The 24,333-nt window shown below is 43.8% G+C and overlaps 1 protein-coding gene across 1 annotated transcript; it reads left to right on the forward strand.

The window, feature by feature from the left end:
- The first annotated feature begins 4,325 nt into the window (after window positions 1-4,325).
- On the forward strand, window positions 4,326-24,059 carry YWHAH (tyrosine 3-monooxygenase/tryptophan 5-monooxygenase activation protein eta). The gene is made up of 2 exons (XM_038762971.1): window positions 4,326-4,534; window positions 22,608-24,059. The coding sequence occupies exons 1-2, from the start codon at window positions 4,448-4,450 to the stop codon at window positions 23,262-23,264; spliced, it is 744 nt and encodes a 247-aa protein (XP_038618899.1). The 5' UTR covers window positions 4,326-4,447; the 3' UTR covers window positions 23,265-24,059.
- Window positions 24,060-24,333: the final 274 nt, after the last annotated feature.

Here is a 24,333-nt window from a genome sequence, read left to right on the forward strand (position 1 = left end):
TTTCATTCATTCATTCAATCGTATTTATTGAGCGCTTACTGTGTGCAGAGCACTGTACTAAGCTCTTGGGAAGTCCAAGTTGGCAACATATAGAGACGGTCCCTACCCAACAGCGGGCTCACAGTCTAGAAAGGGGAGACAGAGAACAAAACAAAACATATTAACAAAATAAAGAGAATAAATATGTACAAATAAAATAGAGTAATAAATACGTAGACATATATACAGCTGCTGTGGGGAGGGGAAGGAGGTAAGGTGGGGGGGATGGGGAGCCAGAGAGACAGGAAAACTAGGAGAGGACAGGGTCAGCGACGTCAAGGGTGGAGGACGTTTGAAGAAGGGGATGGTCCTCAGGGTCGAAGGCAACTGAAATGTCAAGGAGGCCTAGGACAGAGTAGTGGCCTTCCTATTTAGCAAGAAGGTCATTGGTGACCTTAGGGTAGTTTTCCACTGAGTGAAGGGGGCTGAAACCAGCTTGGAGGGGGTGCTGGTCATTGTACAGATTTATTACTCTATTTATTTTACTTGTACATATTTACTCTTCTGTTAGAAACTCTTCTGTTAGTTTCTCAGGATGTCTTCATGAATTTGTTTCCGCTCTTGCAGGCTTGGCCAAATCACTTCAAGAAGCAGCGTGGCTCAGTGGAAAGAGCCCGGGCTTTGGAGTCAGAGGTCATGGGTTCAAACCCCAGCTCCGCCAATTGTCAGCTGTGTGACTTTGGGCAAGTCACTTCACTTCTCTGGGCCTCAGTGACCTCATCTGTAAAATGGGGATTAAGACTGTGAGCCCCCCCCATGGGACAACCTGATCACCTTGTAACCTCCCCAGCGCTTAGAACAGTGCTTTGCACATAGTAAGTGCTTAATAAATGCCATTATTATTATGTGCATCTAGCTTTATTTCTATTTATTCGGATGACTTGACACCTGTCCACATGTGTTGTTTTGTTGCCTGTCTCCCCCTTCTAGACTGTGAGCCCGCTGTTGGGTAGGGACCGTCTCTATATGTCGCCGACTTGTGCTTCCCCAGCGCTTAGTACAGTGCTCTGCACACAGTAAGCGCTCAATAAATACGATTGATTGAATGAATGATTGGGGAGAGGGAGAAGGGGGAGGGACCTTGGTTCCTCGTGAATTTCTGCAGCCAAATCGTTAACGTGATGCCTTTCATAGTTGTTTTTTTTTAAGGTGGTGACTTAACAAAGGCCTGCCTGTTCTACCGCAGCACCTCTCCCCCTCCCCATCCCCCCGCCTTCCCTCCTTCCCCTCCCCACAGCACCTGTATATATGTGTATATATTTGTACGTATTTATTACTATATTTATTTATTTTATTTGTACATATTTATTCTAATTATTTTATTTTGTTAATATGTTTTGTTTTGTTCTCTGTCTCCCCCTTCTAGACTGTGAGCCCACTGTTGGGTAGGGACCGTCTCTATATGTTGCCGACTTGTCCTTCCCAAGCACTTACTACAGTGCTCTGCACACAGTAAGCGCTCGATAAATTCATTCATTCATTCAATCATATTTATTGAGCGCTTACTGTGCTTCCCAAGTGCTTCGTCCAGTGCTCTGCACACAGTAAGCGCTCAATAAATTCATTCATTCATTCAATCGTATTTATTGAGCGCTTACTGTGTGCAGAGGACTGTACTAAGCGCTTGGCAAGTCCAAGTTGGCAACATACAGAGACGGTCCCTACCCAACAGCGGGCTCACAGTCTAGAAGGGGGAGACAGACAACAACAATAATAATAATAATAATAATAATGATAATAATGACATTTATTAAGTGCTTACTATGTGCAAAGCACTGTTCTAAGCCCTGGGGAAGTTATAAGCTGTTCCAATTTGTACTTCCCAAGCGCTTAGTACAGTGTTCTGCACATAGTAAGTGCTCAATAAATACGATTGATGATGATGATCAGGTTGTCATTGATTCATTCAATCGTATTTATTGAGTGCTTACTGTGTGCAGAGCACTGTACTAAGCGCTTGGGAAGTCCAAGTTGGCAACATATAGAGATGGTCCCTACCCAACAGTGGGCTCACAGTCTAGAAGGGGGAGACAGAGAACAAAAAAAACCATATTAACAGAATAAAATAAATAAAATAAATATGTACAAGTTAAATAGAGTAATAAATACATACAAACATATATACATATATACTGGTGCTGCGGAGAAGGGAAGGAGGTAAGGTGAGGGGGATGGAGAGGGGTAGGAGGGGGCTCAGTCTGGTTGTCCCACAGGGGACTCACAGTCTTCATCCCCATTTTACAGATGAGGTCACTGAGGCCCAGAGAAGTGAAGTGACTTGCCCAAAGTCACACAGCTGACAACTGGTGGGATTTGGAGGAATATTCTCCCCGTCCCTTCTGTGCCAATCTTGCCCTTGGATTTGCCCCTTTTATTCCCTCCTCCCTCAGCCCTTCAGCAATTATGTATACAAACGTATGTACAGGACAAAACATATTAACAAAATGAAATGAATAGAATAAATATGTACAAATAAAATAAATGAATTGAGTAATAAATACGATTGAATGCCCACTGTTGGGTAGGGACTGTATATGTTGCCAACTTGGACTTCCCAGGCGCTTAGTCCGGTGCTCTGCACACAGTAAGCACTCAATAAATACAACTGATTAATTGATTGATTGATATTCTCCCCATCCCTTCTGTGCCAATCTTGCCCTTGGATTTGCCCCTTTTATTCCCTCCTCCCTCAGCCCTTCAGCAATTATGTACATAAACGTATGTACAAGACAAAACATATTAACAAAATGAAATGAATAGAATAAATATGTACAAAAAAAATAAATGAATAGAGTGATAAATACGATTGAATGCCCACTGTTGGGTAGGGACCGTCTCTATACGTTGCCAACTTGGACTTCCCAGGCGCTTAGTCCAGTGCTCTGCACACAGTAAGCGCTCAATAAATGCAATTGAATGAATGAATGAACATTGCAGACAGTAAGTGCTCATACTTCCCAAGCGCTTAGTACAGTGCTCTGCACACAGTAAGCGCTCAATAAATACGATTGATTGATTGATTTTCTCCCCATCCCTTTTGTGCCAATCTTGCCCTTGGATTTGCCCCTTTTATTCCCTCCTCCCTCAGCCCTTCAGCAATTATGTACATAAACTTATGTACAAGACAAAACATATTAACAAAATGAAATGAATAGAATAAAGATGTACAAATAAAATAAATGAATAGAGTAATAAACACGATTGAATGCCCACTGTTGGGTAGGGGCTGTATATGTTGCCAACTTGGACTTCGCAGGCGCTTAGTCCAGTGCTCTGCAGACAGTAAGCGCTCAATAAATACAATTGAATGAATGAATGAACATTGCAGACAGTAATTGCTCGTACTTCCCAAGCGCTTAGTACAATCAATCAATCATCATCAATCGTATTTATTGAGCGTTTACTGTGTGCAGAGCGCTGTACTCAATCAATCGTATTTATTGAGCGCTTACTGTGTGCAGAGCACTGGACTAAGCGCTTGGGAAGTACAAGTTGGCAACATAGAGAGACAGTCCCTACCCAACAGTGGGCTCACAGTCTAGAAGGGGGAGACAGAGAACAAAACCAAACATACTAACAAAATAAAATAAATAGAATAGATAGGTACAAGTAAAATAAATAGAGTAATAAATATGTTCAAACATATATACAGGTACATACAGTGCTCTGCACACAGTAAGCGCTCAATAAATATGATTGAATGAATGATTGAATAAATGCTATTGAATGAATGAATAATTGAATAAATGCGATTGATTGAATGAATGATTGAATGAATGATTGAATGAATGAATCTCTCCGCAGTCACCTCCACCTTTGCAGCAGTAAAATGCAGCACTCGTAACGCGCATGCGTCGATCCCGGAGCGCGGGCGGGGCGACGGAGGGGGAGTGTAGCTATTTATAGCAGATGACGTCACCTTGAAATAGAGCGTCGAGCCCCCCCCACCCCCCTCCCCGCGGTCTGCACAGCCGCGCCCATCCGCTCGCAGTGCGCAGGCGCAGTCGCCCTCCGCGCCGGCAGAGCGAGGCAGGGCGCGCCCGTCCGCTCGCAGTGCGCAGGCGCAGAGCGAGGCAGAGCGCGCCCCCCCCCGCCCGTCCGCTCGCCCTGCGCAGGCGCAGTCGTCCGCCGCGCGGGCTGAGCGAGGCAGGACGCGCCCCCGCCCGCCCGCTCGCAGTGCGCAGGCGCAGTCGTCCGCCGCACCGCCTCGCGCCGGCTGCAGCGGCAGAGGGAGGCGCAGAGCGCGCGCGCGCGGCTGAGGAGAGGGCGGCTGCTGAGGCGACGGCGGCGGCTGAGGCGACGACGGCGGCTGAGGCGGCGGCTGCTGAGGCGACGGCTACTGAGGCGACGGCAGGGCGAGTTCCCCACTGGCCGGCACCGAGTCCGTTGCCCGTGGGCGAGCGGAGCGATGGGGGACCGGGAGCAGCTGCTGCAGCGGGCCCGGCTGGCCGAGCAGGCGGAGCGCTACGACGACATGGCCTCCGCCATGAAGGCGGTGAGCGGGGGGGACACTCCCGGGGACACGTCTACGCCTTTTCTCTTGCTTTCCGTCTCCCCCTTCTACACTGTGAGCCCGCTGTTGGGTCGGGACCGTCTCTACATGTCGCCCCCTTGTCCTTCCCAAGCGCTTAGTACAGTGCTCTGCACACAGTAAGCGCTCAATAAGTACGATTGAATGAGTGTTGGGTAGGGACTGTCTCTATATGTTGCCCACTTGTCCTTCCCAAGCGCTTAGTACAGTGCCCTGCACACAGTAAGCGCTCAATAAGTACGATTGAATGAATGTTAGGTAGGGACTGTCTCTATATGTTGCCCACTTGTCCTTCCCAAGCGCTTACTACAGTGCTCTGCACACAGTAAGCGCTCAATAAATGCGATTGAATGAATGTTGGGTAGAGACTGTCTCTATATGTTGCCCACTTGGACTTCCCAAGCGCTTAGTACAGTGCTCTGCACACAGCGCTCAGTAAATACGATTGAATGAATGTTGGGTAGGGACTGTCTCTATATGTTGCCCTCTTGGACTTCCCAAGCGCTTACTGCAGTGCTCTGCACACAGTAAGCGCTCAATAAATGCGATTGAATGAATGTTGGGTAGGGACTGTCTCTATATGTTGCCCACTTGGACTTTCCAAGCGCTTAGTACAGTGCTCTGCACACAGTAAGCGCTCAATAAATGCGATTGAATGAATGTTGGGTAGGGACCGTCTCTATATGTTGCCCTCTTGGACTTCCCAAGCGCTTACTACAGTGCTGTGCACACAGTAAGCGCTCAATAAATGCGATTGAATGAATGTTGGGTAGGGACTGTCTCTATATGTTGCCCACTTGGACTTTCCAAGCGCTTAGTACAGTGCTCTGCACACAGTAACCGCTCAATAAATACGGTTGAATGAGTGTTGGGTAGGGACTGTCTCTATATGTTGCCCACTTGGACTTTCCAAGCGCTTAGTACAGTGCTCTGCACACAGTAAGCGCTCAATAAATACGATTGAGTGAATGTTGGGTAGGGGCCGTCTCTATGTTGCCCACTTGGACTTCCCAAGCGCTTAGTACAGTGCTCTGCGCACAGTAAGCGCTCAATATATACGATTGAATGAATGTTGGGTAGGGACCATCTCTATATGTTGCCGACTTGTCCTTCCCAAGCGCTTAGTACAGTGCTATTCGCACAGTAAGCGCTCAATAAATATGAATGAATGTTGGGTAGGGGCCGTCTCTATATGTTGCCCACTTGTCCTTCCCAAGCGCTTAGCACAGAGCTCTGCACACAGCGCTCAGTAAATATGATTGAATGAATGTTGGGTAGGGACCGTCTCTATATGTTGCCCATTTGGACTTCTCAAGCGCTTACTACAGTGCTCTGCACACAGTAAGCGCTCAGTAAATGCGACTGAATGAATGTTGGGTAGGGACTGTCTCTATATGTTGCCCACTTGGACTTTCCAAGCGCTTAGTCCAGTGCTCTGCACACAGTAAGCGCTCAATAAATGCGATTGAATGAATGTTGAGTAGGGGCCGTCTCTATATGTTGCCCTCTTGGACTTCCCAAGCGCTTAGTACAGTGCTCTGCACACCGTAAGCGCTCAATAAATACGATTGAATGAATGTTGGGTAGGGACTGTCTCTATATGTTGCCCACTTGGACTTTCCAAGCGCTTAGTACAGTGCTCTGCACACAGTAAGCGCACAATAAATGTGATTGAATGAGTGTTGGGTAGGGACCGTCTCTATACGTTGCCGACTTGTACTTCCCAAGCGCTTAGTCCAGTGCTGTGCACACAGTAAGCACTCAATAAATACGATTGAATGAATAAATGAATGTTGGGTAGGGACCGTCTCTATACGTTGCCAACTTGGACTTCCCAAGCGCTTAGTACAGTGCTGTTCACACAGTAAGCGCTCAATAAATACGATTGAATGAATGAATGTTGGGTAGGGACCGTCTCTATATGTAGCCGACTTGGGCTTCCCAAGCGCTTAGTACAGTGCTATTCACACAGTAAGTGCTCAATAAATGCGATTGAATGAATGAATGTTGGGTAGGGACCGTGTCTACATGTAGCCAACTTGGACTTCCCAAGCGCTTAGTACAGTGCTATTCACACAGTAAGCGCTCAATAAATGCGATTGAATGAATGAATGTTGTGTAGGGACCGTCTATATATTGCCGACTTATACATCCCAAGCGCTTAGTATAATGCTCTGTACACAGTAAGCGCTCAATAAATACGATTGAATGAAGGAATGAATGACCTCCCCGCCGCCCCCAACTTGCCCCTGGGGGGGGCGGCGAAACCCGGACATTGGGAGGATGTTTTCTAGACTGTGATCCCGCTGTTGGGTAGGGACCGTCTCTATATGTTGCCGACTTTGACTTCCCAAGCGCTTAGTACAGTGCTCTGCACACAGTAAGCGCTCAATAAATACGATTGAATGAACTTTGGGTGGGGACCGTCCCTATATGTTGCCAGCTTGGACTTCCCAAGCGCTTAGTACAGTGCTCAGCATTCATTCAATTGTATTTATTGAGTGCTTACTGTGTGCAGAGCACTATACCAAGCACTTGGGAAGTACAAGTTGGCAACATATAGAGACAGTCCATGCACACAGTAAGCGCTCAATAAATACGATTGAATGAATGAACTTTGGGTGGGGACCGTCCCTATATGTTGCCAGCTTGGACTTCCCAAGCGCTTAGTACAGTGCTCAGCATTCATTCAATCGTATTTATTGAGCGCTTACTGTGTGCAGAGCACTATACCAAGCACTTGGGAAGTACAAGTTGGCAACATATAGAGACAGTCCATACACACAATAAGCGCTCAATAAATACGATTGAATGAATGAATGTTGGGTAGGGACCAGGAGGCCTTCCCAGACTGAGCCCCCTCCTTCCTCTCCCCCTCCTCCCCATCCCCCGGCCTTACCTCCTTCCCCTCCCCACAGCACCTGTATGTATGTATATGTGTTTGTACGTATTTATTACTCTATTATTTTATTTGTACATATTTATTCTATTTATTTTGTTGATATGTTTTGTTGTCTGTCCCCCCCTTCTAGACTGTGAGCCCGCTGTTGGGTAGGGACCATCTCTATATGTTGCCGACTTGTCCTTCCCAAGCGCTTAGTACAGGGCTCTGCACACAGTAAGCGCTCAATAAATACGATTGAATGAATGAATGTTGGGTAGGGACCGTCTGTATATGTTGCCAACTTGTCCTTCCCAAGCGCTTAGTACAGTGTTCTGCACACAGTAAGCGCTCAATAAATACGAATGAATGAACGTTGGGTAGGGACTGTCTCTATATGTCGCTGACTTGGACTTCCCAAGCCCTTAGTCCAGTGCTGTGCACACAGTAAGCACTCAATAAATACGATTGAATGAATGAATGAATGTTGGGTAGGGACCGTCTCTATATGTTGCCAACTTGTCCTTCCCAAGCGCTTAGTCCTGTGCTCTGCACACAGTAAGCGCTCAATAAATACGATTGAATGAATGAATGAATGAATGAATGAATGATGGGTAGGGACCGTCTCTATATGTTGCCAACTTGTCCTTCCCAAGCGCTTAGTACATTGCTCTGCACACAGTAAGCGCTCAATAAATACGATTGAATGAATGAATGTTGGGTAGGTACCAGGAGGCCTTCCCAGACTGAGCCCCCTACTTCCTCTCCCCCTCCTCCCCATCCCCCTGCCTTACCTCCTTCCCCTCCCCACAGCACCTGTATATATGTATATATGTTTGTACGTATTTAGTACTCTTTATTTTATTTGTACATATTCTATTTACTTTATTTTGCTAATATGTTTTGTTTTGTTGTCTGTCTCCCCCTTCTAGACTGAGTCCGCTGTTGGGTATTGACCGTCTTTATATGTTGCCAACTTGTACTTCACAAGCGCTTATTATTTGTTGTTTGTTATTATTATTATTTGTTATTTGTTAAGTGCTTACTGTGTGCCAAGCACTGTGGTAGTAATGATAATAATAATTGTGGCATTTGGTAAGCGCTTACTGTTTGCCAAACACTGTTCTAGGCACTGCGGTAATAATACTAATTATGGCATTTGGTAAGCACTTACTATGTGCCAAGCACTGTTCTAAGCTGCTAGGTAATAATAACAATTATGGCATTAGTTAAGTGCTTACTATGTGCCAAGAGCTGTTGATGTTGATGATGGTATTTGTTAAGCACTTACTATGTGCCAAGCACTGTGATAGTAATGATAATAATTGTGGCATTTGGTAAGCGCTTACTGTTTGCCAAACACTGTTCTAGGCACTGGGGTAATAATACTAATTATGGCATTTGGTAAGCACTTACTATGTGCCAAGCACTGTTTTAAGCTGCTGGGTAATAATAACAATTATGGCGTTAGTTAAGTGCTTACTATGTGCCAAGAGCTGTTGATGTTGACGATGGTATTTGTTAAGCGCTTACTATGTGCCAAGCACTGTGATAGTAATGATAATAATAATTGTGGCATTTGGTAAGCGCTTACTGTGTGCCGAGCACTGTTCCACGCGCGGTGGTAATAATACTAATTATGGCATTTGGTAAGCCCTTACTATGTGCCAAGCACTGTTCTAAGCGCTGGGAAAATAATGATAATAATTATGGTATTTGTTAAGCGCTGATTCTGTGCCAAGCACTGCTCTAAGCACTGGGGTAGATCCAAGGTAATCACATTGTCCCACGTGGGGCACTCAGTCTTAACCCCCATTTTACAGATGAGGTAACTGATGCACAGACTGTGAGCCCACTGTTGGGTAGGGACCGTCTCTATATGTTGCCAACTTGTACTTCCCAAGCGCCTAGTCCAGTGCTCTGCACACAGTAAGCGCTCAATAAATACGATTGAATGAATGAATGCACAGAGAAGTTAAGTGATTTGCCCAAAGTCACAGAGCTAACATGTGGTGGAGGAGGGATTAGAACCCATGTCCTCTGACTTCCAAGCCCTTGCTCTTTCCACTACGCCACACTGCTTCAGCTGTTCTAAGCGCTGGGGTGCATCCAAGCTACTTAGGTTGGGCTCAGTCCCTGTCCCACATGGGGTTCAGAGTCTTAATCCTCATTTTACTGATGAGGTGACCCTGAGGACTGACCCCTGGACAGGCTCTCCCAAGTGCTTAGTACAGTGCTCTGCACATTGTGTATGCCCAATAAATGCCATTGATTGATTACTGCGTCACCCCTCCACTTTTCCAGGTATGTGTTATTCTTCTTCAAACCCTTAATTGTATTTAATAATAATAACTATAGTATTTGTTATGCGCTTACTATGTGCCAAGCACTGTTCTAAGCGCTAAGGTAGAGACAAGGTAATCCGGTTGTCCCATATGGGGCGCACAGTCTTAATCCCCATTTTTCAGATGAGGTAACTGAGGCACTGAGCAGTGAAGTGGCTTGCCTAAGGTCACACAGCAGACAAGCAGCAGAGCTCGGATTAGAACCCACATCCTCTGATTCCCAAGGCCGCGCTCTTTCCACGCCTTAAGCCACACTAAAGCCACTATGCACTTTAATAAGCGCTTACTGTGTGCAGAGCGCTGTACTAAACAGTTGGGAAGGTACAGTATATTAGAGTTGATAGACACCTTCTTTACCCCCGACGAGCTGACAGTCTAGAGTTCAGAAAAAGAAGTTGTGATCCCTTTCTCCTTGGCTTGTTGGTGCCTCCCTTTGACCTACCCTGGGTGTGTCCCCCAGTGGGTGGTTTCTTCATTCATTCAGTCGTATTTATTGAGCGCTTACTGCATGCAGAGCACTGTACTAAGCGCTTGGAAAGGTCAATACAGCAATAAAGAGAGACAATCCCTGCCCATAACGGGCTCACAGTCCAGAAGCGGGGAGACAGACCTCAATACAAGTAAACAGGCATCATTGTAAATAGAATTATAGACCTGTAAATATATATATAAGTGCTGTGGGGCGGGGAGAGACTTCAACCAGTCTCACTCAGGTTTAGGTTTTTCTGTTGCTCCATTTATGGGAATCGTCCATCCAGTTCCACTCTTTCCCTCTTAACTTGTATATGTGTTTTCACCGATCTTCCCTGGGGTCCATTAATCCATCACCCTGACAGGATGTGTCTCTCCTCTGCCCCACTGAAACACACCTTCCCCATATCATCATCAATCGTATTTATTGAGCGCTTACTGTGTGCAGAGCACTGTACTAAGCGCTATCCTGCCAGAGACAAGCTGCTGCTGTTCTCTGTAGTTTGGGCAGTTGTTGGGTTTTCCTGTTCCTCTAGCCATTCAGGGATGGACCCGCTTCCCAGATTTTCAACCTGAAATGAGCATGTGGTTTTTAACCTTGGGACAAACCCTTCAAAGGCCTGGGGTTCTTGGAGTTGGGGTAATAGGGTTATTTTATTCCAGTTCAAATACATGTTAACTACAGAAGTGGCATTCCTCTCAATCATTTTTTTTTGTTTGAGGGTAACAGCCTGTTGCCCAGGTTTGTGTTTGATCCTCCCGAAATCATTACATAGTGCCTAGCTCCTTTAGACTTCATTCTCTGTATAGGATTTTCAAATTCAGTACTACTTCTAGTTTTGGTTTATTTTTAAAATTACATATTGTCCAAGAAGTCTGCCCATCTATCTTGTACATCCATCCTGCTGCCCCATCTTGAGGAAAATATTGGCTTTCTGGTGGCTTTTTGATATGCTGCAGACCAATTTTCAAGGTTTGTTTCATGTACCTCAGAGCCACGGGCTGTGTTAACACCCAACTATGGGAAGTTGATCATCCAGTTGGTATATTAGGTGATCTGATATTTTTTTTAAACTTTTTCTGACCTGTGATAGAACACTGCTTCATAACTGATTTTTTTTGTGGGGTGGTGGTTAAGGAATCAATCACCAAATCATAGTGATAATACTGTGCATGCTAAGATGATTGGGCAGCATCATCTTCTGAGAAAAACAAATCAGTCACATTTATCTTACCTCACTAACTATTATATAGGGAAGGACAAGTATTTTTATCTCCCATTTGGTAAGTGGAAAGAAGTGAAGTGACTTGTCCAAGGTCACACACTGGGACTAGAACAAAGTCACCTGACTCCCAAGTTCAGGAGTCTTGAAACTGTATCGGGTCTGCCATGTGTTCTATTTGAAACATGTTATAGAAAAAGACAATTTCTTATTCAGTGGCTTATTAGCATTTGAAATCCTTAAGAATTCTAGTAAAGGCATTTCATTAGAGGCAAGTCTATAAGTCAGGAAAAGTGTTTGACCAATTTTCATTCGTTCGGCTTGATCTGCTGAAACCTAGTGAAGAATTTTTCTATTTGGCTGATTTTTCTCAGTGCAAACAGTCTAATCTGACTGTGCAAGGCCTTGTTTTTTGGACTGCCCATAAGAACAAATCAGCTAGATAATTTCCTACGGAAAATTCATTTTCTAGTCAAATGGAAGATCCTGATTTTGACAAACTTAATGAAAGTTTACAGTGCTATTTGAATGTGTATATTACATAAAATACCTAGACTGTGAGCCCACTGTTGGGTAGGGACCGTCTCTATATGTTGCCAACTTGTACTTCCCAAGTGCTTAGTACAGTGCTCTGCACACAGTAAGCGCTCAATAAATACGATTGATTGATAAAATGAAGCCTTTAATGGTATTAAATGCACAGTGTGTCCAGGGTGTTATTAAGTGCTTGGGAGAGTAGAGTACTCTCCATACTTTTTCATAGTTTAGTGTTAAAATGTATGTAGACAGTGTTACCTTTTTGTCTTTTTTTTTTTTTAACAAGGTTTCGGCCATTCAAGGGTACCCAGGGTATGTGTCATTGCTTATGTGAAAGTCCTAGTTGCTCAAAAAGGCTGCTATAAAATGGAGAATCAGAAGAGAGATTAGAGATTGGGTTTGAAGAGAAGTAAGGATGGCATGGGTGGAGAAAAGAACACAGAGGTGAAGGGGAAATTTGAAAGTTGCTACTGATTATAATTGAGGGGAGGACAGTTTTTATATAATTGAAATTTTGGTGTTTTAAGTGGGTCTGAGAATCCCTTAAAGACCCTTTGGGGAAAAAAAATTGACATCCCAGTCCTTTGCTGCCCGAATATTCTCTAAGGTCTCTGTGATATACTCCCCCCCACAAGCAATGAATCAGTGATATTTATAGGATGTTTCCTGGGTGCAGAACACTGCATTAAACTCTTGGGAAAGTACAATAGAGTTGGTCGGCACCATCCTTGCCCACAAGGAATTTACAGTCTAGAGGGGGAGACATGTTAAAATTAATTAAAAAAATAGGGGAAATGTCAGGGTATAAAATATCTACCAATCCCATTGTATTCTCCAATGTGCTTAATACAGTGCTTTGCACACAGCACTCAAAAAATATCATTGTTTGATACGTAAGTGCTAGGGGTGGGCCTTAACACCTGATTTCCCAGAAGGGGAGTCATGACTGCAGTGACCCCATCTCAGCTTTGGTATTACTCTTTTTTGTCCTGTGCTGATTAGAGGCAAGTGAGAGGGGAAATTTTGTCAAATTTGGCAAAGCCACATCTATCCTCTGTCTACTTTTCTAGGTTTAGGTATGTTAATACTTTCCTAGACAGCTTAAGTGAGGGTAGGCTTAGAAATAATTTGAAATGGGCTTGAGTAAAAACAATTTATTTCAAAATTGGGCTGATTTTTATTGGAAGAACATTCATGAATATAGCAGGGAAAGGCACTGTATGGAGGCGCCTATTAGACTCTGTGAAACTATATATAGTCTAGGCCAAATTTAGATGGAAAGGAGGTATTTTTTTCAATTCATTTGCACTTAGAAGGCAGGGAGTTTTCAAAAAGTAACTGGCTATATTATAGGGTATAACTCTTCTGTGATCTTTGGTAATGTATTATGTGTCAGTCCCAAGGCAGTTCTCATAGAGTCTTATAAATATGGGATTTATCCCTTGCTGAAGCAGGAGTGACTGTTAAAATATCATTTTTAAAAAATGATATCTGCTAAGCACCTACTATGTGCCAGGCACTGTGCTAAGCTAATCAGGTTGGACCCAATCCATGCCATTCCCATTTATTCTTCATACTGAGTTATTGCAAGTTGAAGCTCGAGTAGCCCAAATTTTCATTTTCCAATGTGTGACTAAAAATGCTCTCTGTGGCTTAAAAACTCCTCAAAATATGCCTCAAGACTCCACCATCTCATCCTGCCATGTCTATTTGCTCTCTTCCCCTGCTATTCTCTAGTTCATTGTCTTTGTCTCTCCCAAGCTACCCTAGATATATCTTGTTCTCGCTTTCCTGCCTCTTGCCCACCCTATTCCCCCAGTTTGGAACATCAGACTGACCACAGATGTCCCCACATTCCAAGCCGTCCTAAAATTCCAAGCTATCCCTGATTAATTTTCCAGTTCCCTGAGCCAGATCATCCCTTCAGTCAACTCTAATGCTTTTGGGAAGCACGTGGCCTAATGGCTAGAGCATGGGCCTGGGAGTGAGAGGACATAGGTTTTAATCCTGGCTCTGCATTGTGCCTGCAGTATGACCTTGGCCAAGTCACTTATCTGTGCCTCAGTTACCTCATCTAGGAATACAATACCTTTTCTTCCTCCCTCTCTGTTATATTGTGAACTCCATTTATTAAATGGTATTTGGTAGGTACCTATTACGTGCCAGACACTGCACTAAGCACAGGGGTATATACAAGATAATGGGTGGACACAGTCCCTGTCCCATGTATGACTGGCAGCCTTAATCCCCATTTTTCAGAAGAGGTAACTGAGGCACAAAGAAGTTGTGACTTGACTAGTCACACAACAGACGTGGTGGAGCCAGGTTTAGAACCCAAGTCCTCTTACTCCCAAGCACATGCTCTTCCTACTAGGCCATACAGCTTCCCCAGAGTGTTAGAGTTGACACTGAAGGGATGATCTGGCTCAGGGTACTGCTTCTATTTGGGACAGGCATCTGCTTACTATGTGTCACCGAAGGGCTTAGTATGGTAATAATAACAATAATAATAATAATGATAGTATTTGTTTAAGCGCTTACTCTCTGCCAAGCAGTGTTCTAACCACTGGGGTAGCTCCAGGGTAACAGGTTGTCCCACGTGGGGCTCACAGTCTTAATCCCCATTTTACAGATGAGGCACGGAGAAGTGAAGTGAGTTGCCCGAAGTCCCACAGCAGACAAGTGGCAGAGGCGGGATTAGAACCCACATCTTGACTCCCAAGCCCGTGCTCTTGCCACTGAGACATGCTGCTTCTCATGTGCTATGCACATAGTATGTGCTTTGCACATAGTAAATGTATAAAAAATGCCACAATTATTACGCCCTCCTTAGCACACCTGTATTTGGAGTCAGAGTTCATGGGTTCAAATCCCGGCTCCGCCAATTGTCAGCTGTGTGACTTTGGGCAAGTCACTTCATTTCTCTGGGCCTCAGTTCCCTCATCTGTAAAATGGGGATTAAGACTGTGAGCCCCCCGTGGGACCACCTGATCACCTTGTCAACTCCCCAGCGCTTAGAACAGTGCTTTGCACATAGTAAGCGCTTAATAAATGACATTATTATTATTATTATTATTATTATTTATATGTACTCAGTTGTTTACTTTGACTACTCTCGTTGGAAATATTTTTATGTTGGTCTCCTTTGTTAAGGTAGGCTCCTTAGGAGTAGGACACTATTCGATAATTTCCAAGCACCTAGAACAGAGCCCTCTCTCTATAAGTGGGGCACTCAGTAAATGCTGCAACTGTGACTGTTACTTAAGGGGTAGTTTTAAACTCCACTCTTTCTACATCGTCAGCTTGGATTATATGTGTGTGCTTTAATATATATGACCTTAGTCTGTCTTTGCCTCACAAGCGACATTTGCCTCTAGGGGCAACAAAACTCCGGAGACAGCTAATGATCTGAAGGATGAGTCTTCAGCGAGTGATTGCTCTGAGTCTTTATGAATAGTTTAGGAGCATTTTCTATTGCTTTAGGCAATTTTTGGAGTTAAAACCAAGTTTGGTGGAATGATTATGTGAAATTCCAAATCCAATTTACCACTTGCTTGGGGCACTTCACATCTACCATATCTGAAAACACTTGGTACAGCGTTGACTTTTGTTTCTAAGAATGGAGGGAGAAGTCTGTGTTTCAAATAAAATTTGGAACAGCGGTCTAAAGAGCAAGAAACAGGAAGCAGGAGCCAGAGAGGAAGAAATGCTTTCTCTAACAGATGTAGAAGGGTCTTGTGAAAAGTCTAACTAGCCAAGTGCTTATGAAAAGGAGAATCGAAGACATAATGGCTTGAGGTTTGAAGGAACTAAATGTGGTAGATCTGGAAAAAGCAAAATTGGAGGTGTGTGCTTCAAAACAAGTAAAGAGTGGACTGCGTGGCCCATCTACATGAAGGAAACTATTTGGAACAATGGACTCAAAAATTCAATTAGTGAGTGACCAGCAAAATGTCATAATAGCCGGTGCTTTAAATAAGTGTGGACCTATAGAGAATTCCTTCCTTTCCCTCATCCTGCTGTTTGGGTTGAAAGATGCTGGCATTGCTGCTGACTACTAAGGGGGATTGGGGAAGTAAAGGTTGGCAGAAGCCAAGAGAATAGCCAGGAGTGTCTAGTTACAGAGGGCTGGATGGAAGTTGGGACATTCAGGAGTCCTCTAGAGTGAGGAGTGGACTCTATAAATATTCTGTCCTGACCTAGAAGCCGAGGAAGAAAGATCATCCATCTTCTTTGTCAAAGTAGACCCAGGGGCTTCTTGCGGGGGGATGGAAGCAAGTGCCAAATATGGGTTCTCTTTGATTTCCTCTGCTTTTCCCTTGCATCATCAACACATTTTTAGTGTTCAGAGCCAATGTGCCAGGCAAGTGGGAGCATACAGTAGAAGAAAAGGTGTGATTCCCTTGTCCTCGAGGAACTTACAAGCTAATAGATGCAGATAAAGTGTAGAGTAGGTTAAAAAAAAAACCTGGTTTTAACATTAACCATCCTCTTTAGAATTGAGATTAGCATTTAATATAAAAAAGGCAAGTGAGAGAATTTAGAACCTCCAAAACTGAACTGAAAACAAGGAAAAAGTATATTAAATTTATAACCAAAGCAGCATCTGACCGAGGATCCTTGTAGAGGCAGGAAGAGCTGAGGAACCTCCTCTCTCAAAAAGGGTGCTTTGCTGAGAACCATTTTGGGAGTCTTATTACCAAGGCAGCAGTGTCCACTTTTCCTTATGAGCTTAGGAACAGCCCAAAAGTGGGGCTGGGGAAAGTGTGAGGCACCCAAAACTTGATAGGTAGGGATTAAATTTTCTTACTGCTTAGCACTAAATTTCATTTCCTTGTTTTCATATTTATGAAGCTATTGGAATTCTTTTGAAATCACCACATAGTGTTTTGCTCTAATTGGAATTGATGTTGAGCGGGTTGGGATGCTATTTCTTACAGACATTAGGATGAATCTTTTTAACTCCCATAATGTGTTTAGGTCTCTTTTTTGCAGTCTCCTAAACAAGTAGTAAAGAAACATCATCATTGAAATAAAATATTTTCCTTTGTTAAAATAATTGCCGCATGAGCAAAAGCTGATGAGTTCAGCTTTATTTCCTTTATAACCCTGGTCAGAGTTTCCACAACAATGTCTGTTGGCATTGTTAGTAATTCTCACCTGGTCTTAATAATGCTTATGAAACAGTCAAATGGTAGTTTGCCAGACTGAATCACTTTTGAAAGTGTCTTTATTCATAATAGGGTAAAAATCAACCCTTGACTATAATAGCAGTAATTGTGGAATTTAGGCTCTTACGCTCTATGCCAAGCCCTGGACAAAGCATAGGGTCAGGCTCAGATCCTGTCCCATCTGAGGCCCTCAGGCGAAGCAGGACGAAGAGGTATTTAATCCCCATTTTACAGACGAGGAAACTGAGCCTCAGAGAAGTTAAGTGACTGCGTTTGAATGCAGGTTCTCCGACTCCCAGGACTGTGCTCTTTCCGCTAGGCCACACTGCTTATGTTTGGTAATAATTAACAATGTTTTCATTAAAGTATACCGGTAATCCAAACTCCCACTTTCATCCAATAGTTTCAGCCTCTCTGATTCACCTTATTTTATCCCCCATCTTTCCACCGTCCGATAAAGGTCCGTGGAATGCGGATACTCCTGGAATATTAGTCGGTGGGCAGCCAGAGGGATAAACAGAAGAATCAATCAATGGTATTTATTGAGCACTTGCTATGTGCAGAACACTGTACTAGGTGCTTGGGAGAGTACAATACAACAGTGCAGCATTCATTCATTGAATTCATTCAATTGTATTGTGCTCTTGCTGTGTGCAAAGCACTGTTCTAAGCTCTTGGGAAGCACAAGTCGGCTACATATAGAGATGGTCCCTACTCCAACAGTGGGCTCACAGTCTAGAAGGGGGAAACAGACAACAAAATAAAACATGTAGACAGGTGTCAGTCATCAGAACAGATAGAATTATAGCTATATGAACATCATTAACAAAATAAATAGAATAGTAAATATGTACAAGGAAAACAGAGTAGTAAATCTGTACAAATATATGCAGGTGCTGTGGGGAGGGGAAGGAGGTAGGGCAGAGGGGGGATATGGGGAGGAGGAGAGGAAAAAGGGGGCTCAATCTGGGAAGACCTGGAGGAAGTGAGCTCTCAGTAGGGCTTTGAAGGGAGGACAAGAGCTAGCTTGGCGGGTGTGTGGAAGGAGGGCATTCCAGGATGGGGAGGACATGGGCCGGGGGTTGAGAATGAGGCCCAGTGAGGAGGTTAGCAGCAGAGGAGCGGAGGGTGTGGGCTGGGCTGGACAAGGAGAGAAGGGAGGTGAGGTAGGAGGGGGCGAGGGGATGGACAGCCTTGAAGCCGAGGGTGAGGAGCTTTTACTTGATTCGTAGGTTGATTGGTAGCCACTGGAGATTTTTCAGGAGGGGAGTGACATGCCCAGAGCATTTCTGTACAAATAGCATTAGTAGAAACATTCAGTGCCCATAATGAGTTTATAGCTTACAGGAGAAGCAAAGGATCCCTGAGTAGGCAGAAGGTAACTGTTTTGAGAGCTTTTTGATATAGTAAAACAGTTTTATAAAGAAGCTCCTTTGTAATAGACTATATATATATATATATATATATATATAAATGTTTCATTTTCAATATAACCTTCAGTAGTTACTAACTAGAAAACACTCTCCAAATAACACTGATTCATACCAGAAGGAAAATGAGAAGATTAATATCTCTTGAAGATAACTGAGGGGTGAGGTAGCTCAGATTATTTAAAATCTGTCTGTTTTTGTTGGAGGCATGGTACTCTTAGATATTTCAGAAACTATTTGGAGGGGAATAACCTCTCCAAATCTTCCTCTGTCCGCTCCCTTGAGCCAAGCTTGTCATGTTGCCTAACAGAATTGTTCCGTAGGCAGCAGCTTCTCAACACACCTCTCAGATATTTTGGAGGAGCAGGAGGGCCAGGAAAATGTCTCTACTCTTGTGCCCTTGAATGGCATTGTTTCAGCTCAAGAATGCTGTATTGCATTCTTGCATTGTGGGTGGGGTGGAGTCTCCACAATTTTAGGGGAGAGGGAAGAGAAAGATCATGCATGAGTGATATGTCATGCTTGGTTATTATTTTGCACTGTCGGGAAGCTTATTCCCAGCAAACACACATGAACTTTGTCACATATAACTAACTACATATATGAAGCTGTCTAGTGATGCTAGAACCACCGTTCCAGAATGTGTCTCTTTCTCCTGCCCCCGGCCCAAAATGCAGAGAGGATGGAACCACAGATCACTCTTTACCCTTGAATCAGGTTTTAAAATCTGTGTTTTCCCTTGACTTCTGCGGGTCTACAGCGGTGACCCTTCACAGCCTTAAGGCAGGCAGCCCATTTTCTCCTTCTGCAGGAAGGTAGAAAAATGCTGATTGATTTCTGTGTTCCCATCAGTAAATAAGAAGAATGCAGTATAAATGGTGGAAAATATTTGTTTTCTAGGTATGGTGTTAGGGTATTAAATTGGTTTCTCGTTTATAGGTCGATTACAGCTGAAGTACACCTTTTTATCGTTACACAATTGTAAATATATGAAGTAACAGTTATGCCAACATTTGTAAGAGACTGATTAATGTGAAACCTCCTTAAAGCTCTTTGTGTTTTAATATTTAAACTAGCTAGTGTAACACAATTTTTTGGTGTGAGCAACTATGTAACCTCACTCGACTTAACAGAAAAAGAAAATGTAGGTATTGTCATTCCACTGTGTTTCACCAAAGTATGTATAGTTTGATGTACACAAATAGGACACTCCCCCCACCCCCCTTTAAGGATTTGTGCTCTTATATTGTAAATCAGTTGCATTGAAATACTTGGGGGGTGGTTTACCCATCTGGGTTAAAACTAACATTTTCAGGTGTAAAATTTGTGATTCATGGCTGTAGCACTCATGAGCCTGTAAATAGTAGAACAAGGGAATTTTTTGAGTCATTAGTTCCAGCCCCCTGAGTTGCTCTGAAGTACTTTCTCTCAAATTGGAGTACCTCAAGAGAGTGTAAGAGCATATTCCCAGGATTGTGTGGGCATTTCAGGAAGTGGGTGCTTTAGAGAGTATGAGGAAGTGCTGTAGGGATTATTCCAAGGAATAAAGGGCGAAGTCTGCTGCTTTAATGAGGCCTGAAAGAAAGCATTGGGGCTAGAGGGGAGAATAATAATAATAATGTTGGTATTTGTTAAGCGCTTACTATGTGCCAAGCACTGTTCTAAGCACTGGGTAGATAAAGGGTAATCAGGTTGTCCCACGTGGGGCTCACAGTCTTAATCCCCATTTTGCAGATGAGGTAACTGAGGCATCGAGAGGTTAAGTGACTTGCCCAGAGTCACACAGCTGACAAGTGGTGGAGTCAGGATTAGAACCCACGACCTCTGACTCTTAAGCCCTTGCTCTTTCCATTGAGCCATGGGTGGGAAGAGTGGTGGGGCAAGGTATTTTCAGATGCCAAATGAATTCTTGGCAGAGAAAAATTTGGAGTCACTGGTCTGAGGATATCTTTTTTTAAAAAAATTGATAGTATTATTGATCATCTTGTTAGAATAGTCTGTAAATGACTTCAAGCAGTGGGGCTGCTAATAGAACTTAGCTAGCTAGCCAAGTTCAATGACCCACACTAACCTAGCCCAATTTCAGTGCCTGTGGCCTAAAACTGAGAAGAGTAGGAGGAAAGGTATCTTGGGGAGAGTGTAAAAATTGTATGATTCTGGTCGAAAACCAAGTATTTCTTTTAAAGTAGCAATTAAAATAAACATGAAATTAAAAGTTAATATCCAGGAAGCCTAATCAGACCTCAGATGGGGCTTCCAGCAGGGCTCCACATCTGGAGGTAGGTGAGGGAGGTAAAGTCTCTGTGTGGTTTGGACCGTCATGTGTGGTGTGGTTGCTCTGAGGTCCGAAGAGAACAGGATTGAGCCCCATAAAAAAAGAATTGGCTTCTGAGTCATTAGGGCCCCAAATAATTGAACCAGCCCTCTGGAGTCTAGAGCGGTTGGAAGGGGGCCTGGTTTGAAGAGAAACCACTCCCCAACCTCCTGCCCACCATAGTAGGAGAGAAGATCCTCCCTTCTGTTAGCATGGATGAGGCAAATAATAATAATAATAATGGCATTTATTAAGTGCTTACCATGTGCAAAGCACTGTTCTAAGCAATGGGGAGGTTACAAGGTGATCAGGTCATCACACGGGCTCACAGTCTTAATCCCCATTTTACAGATGAGGTAACTGAGGCCCAGAGAAGTTAAGTGACTTGCCCAAGGTCACACAGCTGACAAGTGCCGGAGCCAGGATTTGCCCATGACCTCTGACTCCAAAGCCCTTGCTCTTTCCACTGAACCATGCTGCTTCTCAAATGGAGCAGTGGGCCTGATGAGTAAACTCTTTCCCTCTAGACTGTTAGCTTGTTGTCGGCAGGGGTTGTGTCGGCAGCTCTGTTGTGTTTGTACTCTCCCAAGTGCTTATTATAATAGTCTGCACATCGTAAGCATTCAATAAATTCCATTGATGCTGATGGTGATGAGAAATAAACTTTTTTTTGTTTGCGTATGTGTTTCAGAATTATTGAATTAAGCCTGTCATCTTTTCTGTATGGATCTATTCCTTCCCTTCTTTAGATTGTGAGTCAGGGACCACCTCTGCCTGAGTGAATGCCCTGAAGTATCATGTGTAGTGAAAACGTCTTTGCATATTGCAAAGCGACTTTATTGTAGGAGGTTCGGTCACTCAGGGAAGGCTCTGCCACTTATTTGCTGTGTGGCCTTGGGCAAGACACTTGACTTCTCTGTGCTTTAGTTACCTCATCTGTAAAATGGGGATTAAAGCTGTGAGCCCTCTATGGGACAGGGACTCTGTCCAACCCGATTTGCTTGTGTCCTCCCCAGCGCTTAATACAGTGCCTGGCACATAGTAAGTGCTTAACAAATACCATAATTATTATTAGTAGTAATAGTAGTATTGTATCAGTTATTTTGCTAGTTCTTCGGGCCTGAAAGCACTATTTCCGTTATCTGATGAACATGAATGTTAAACTTAAGTCTGAAAACAGTGTGGGTAAGTTGCCTCATGACTTCTTTTGAGTCAGTTGAATGAATAAATTTCAGTTCATCCTGGGCCCTGCCTGTGTTGAAGTTTCCAATTAGGAATGTACATTTCTAGTAGTGGATGACTGTCTGGTCAAGCTGTCAGTTTCTATATACAGTGTGGGGTTCAAAATGATTTGGCCCTAAGTTGTTATATTAAGTGAAGGTGTATATGTTTTTAACTGGCATTGGCCCCAGGGAAATGAAACTAAAAATAGAATCCCAGTTCATGTTTTAATTGGATCTTTTTCCTAGGGAAATGCAAAAGAGCTTAATACTTTGCTCTCAGAATAAAGATTTCTGACCAGCCAGTGACCAATGTGGCTTTCTCTTTCACCCTTGCCTGATTCTGGGAAGGTTTAAAAAATGGTATTAGATGAGGGTCACAAACACGAGTCTCTCCCTTCAAGCCTGCCTAACTATTCTCATGCTCTTTCTGTGGATTTTTCAGGTGACCGAGCTGAATGAGCCCCTCTCAAATGAAGATCGAAACCTGCTCTCTGTTGCTTACAAGAATGTGGTTGGTGCTAGGCGATCTTCTTGGAGAGTCATCAGTAGTATTGAGCAGAAAACCATGGCAGATGGAAATGAGAAGAAGCTGGAAAAGGTCAAGGCCTATAGGGAGAAGATAGAAAAGGAACTGGAGACAGTCTGCAATGATGTCCTGACTCTGCTGGATAAATTCCTAATCAAGAATTGCAATGATTTCCAGTATGAGAGCAAGGTCTTCTACCTGAAAATGAAAGGCGATTACTACCGTTACCTGGCAGAAGTTGCTGCGGGCGAGAAGAAGAACAGTGTCGTGGAAGCTTCCGAGGCCGCCTACAAAGAGGCCTTTGAGATCAGCAAAGAGCACACGCAGCCGACGCACCCGATTAGGCTGGGGTTGGCGCTCAATTTCTCCGTGTTCTACTACGAAATCCAGAATGCCCCCGAGCAGGCCTGCCTTTTAGCCAAACAAGCCTTCGACGACGCCATAGCAGAGCTGGACACACTAAATGAGGATTCCTATAAGGACTCCACTCTCATCATGCAGTTACTGCGAGACAACCTCACTCTCTGGACAAGCGACCAGCAGGATGAGGAAGCAGGAGAGGGCAACAACTAGAGAGCTCTCAGTTCCACAACCCTTCACCACCTGCCACCATCCCCTCATCATCACCAATACTCCCTTGCCACGATCACTAAATATCTAGTGCTAAACATGTCCGTATTGTCAGCACAGCTCTTCAGATTTGCTCTCCTGCTAATCGGGAAGCAATTTCAGATAAGTCTTCAAGGGCATTGCTGGATCGATGGTTGATTTGAGCCCACTCGAATTGTTCGGAAGGGCACGTTCTAAGAGGCGTTTTAGTTTGCTCATTGACCTGAAAACCTGGGCAAAAGTTAAGAAAGATTGGGCGGAAAATTAATCCAAGTGGCTAAAATTGATCTTTAAATTTTCCATTGAATACGAGCTGATAGTGTTTCGTTGAGCAGTACATCTTGTGCATGCGAAATAAATTCATCCCCCTCCACCATTGTCTTTGAGCTATTGGGAAACAGTGAGTAGAAGCTGATGCCGAGACAGTTTGGTCCTCTCCACCAGCTTACTATAAACTGTTTAAAATGTGAGGTTTCAGTAGCGCCCTGTTTCTGCCTCTTTAAATTATGATGTGCACAAACCTTCTTTTAATGCAATGCGCCTAAAGTTTTGATACTCGTAACTTTTTGTTGGGTTGCAGTTGTTTTAAAGAATCATGGATTTATTTTTTTGTAACTCTTTGGCCGTTGTCTCTGTGCATTGACAGCACCATGTGTGTCAGCCCATATCAAGATGGATTATAATGAAATGCCAGACTTCTAAATTAAATGTTTTGGAATTAAATGGATAAAATAAATGCCGCTTTGGGGATATTATCTCTATATGCCTTGTCTTTTTTTTTTTTCCCACCTTCACAGAAATGTCACATGGCCATCTGTTGAACCAAAATGTCTGCGTTTCCCTGAAATAATTGGAAGCATTTTGGATTGTGCGTCATCCTGCTCAAAGTTAAACAACAGTGATAAACTCATCAAGTTTGAATAGTTAATTCAGTAGAGCCTCAGGGCCATCAGCACTGATTATCTCCTTGGGTAGGCTGGGTGACTTTCATAATATAGGAGCCTGATGTGGTAGTGGTCGTGGTCACCCCTGG

Source organism: Tachyglossus aculeatus, chromosome 21 (assembly GCF_015852505.1).
Source record: "Tachyglossus aculeatus isolate mTacAcu1 chromosome 21, mTacAcu1.pri, whole genome shotgun sequence".
NCBI lineage: Eukaryota > Metazoa > Chordata > Mammalia > Monotremata > Tachyglossidae > Tachyglossus > Tachyglossus aculeatus.

Coding starts and splice junctions, on each gene's coding strand:
- YWHAH (XM_038762971.1), top strand. CDS start 4,448: ATGGGGGACCGGGAGCAGCTGCTGCAGCGGGCCCGGCTGGCCGAGCAG. Junction 4,535..22,607: donor TGGCCTCCGCCATGAAGGCG/GTGAGCGGGGGG, acceptor TGGATTTTTCAG/GTGACCGAGCTGAATGAGCC.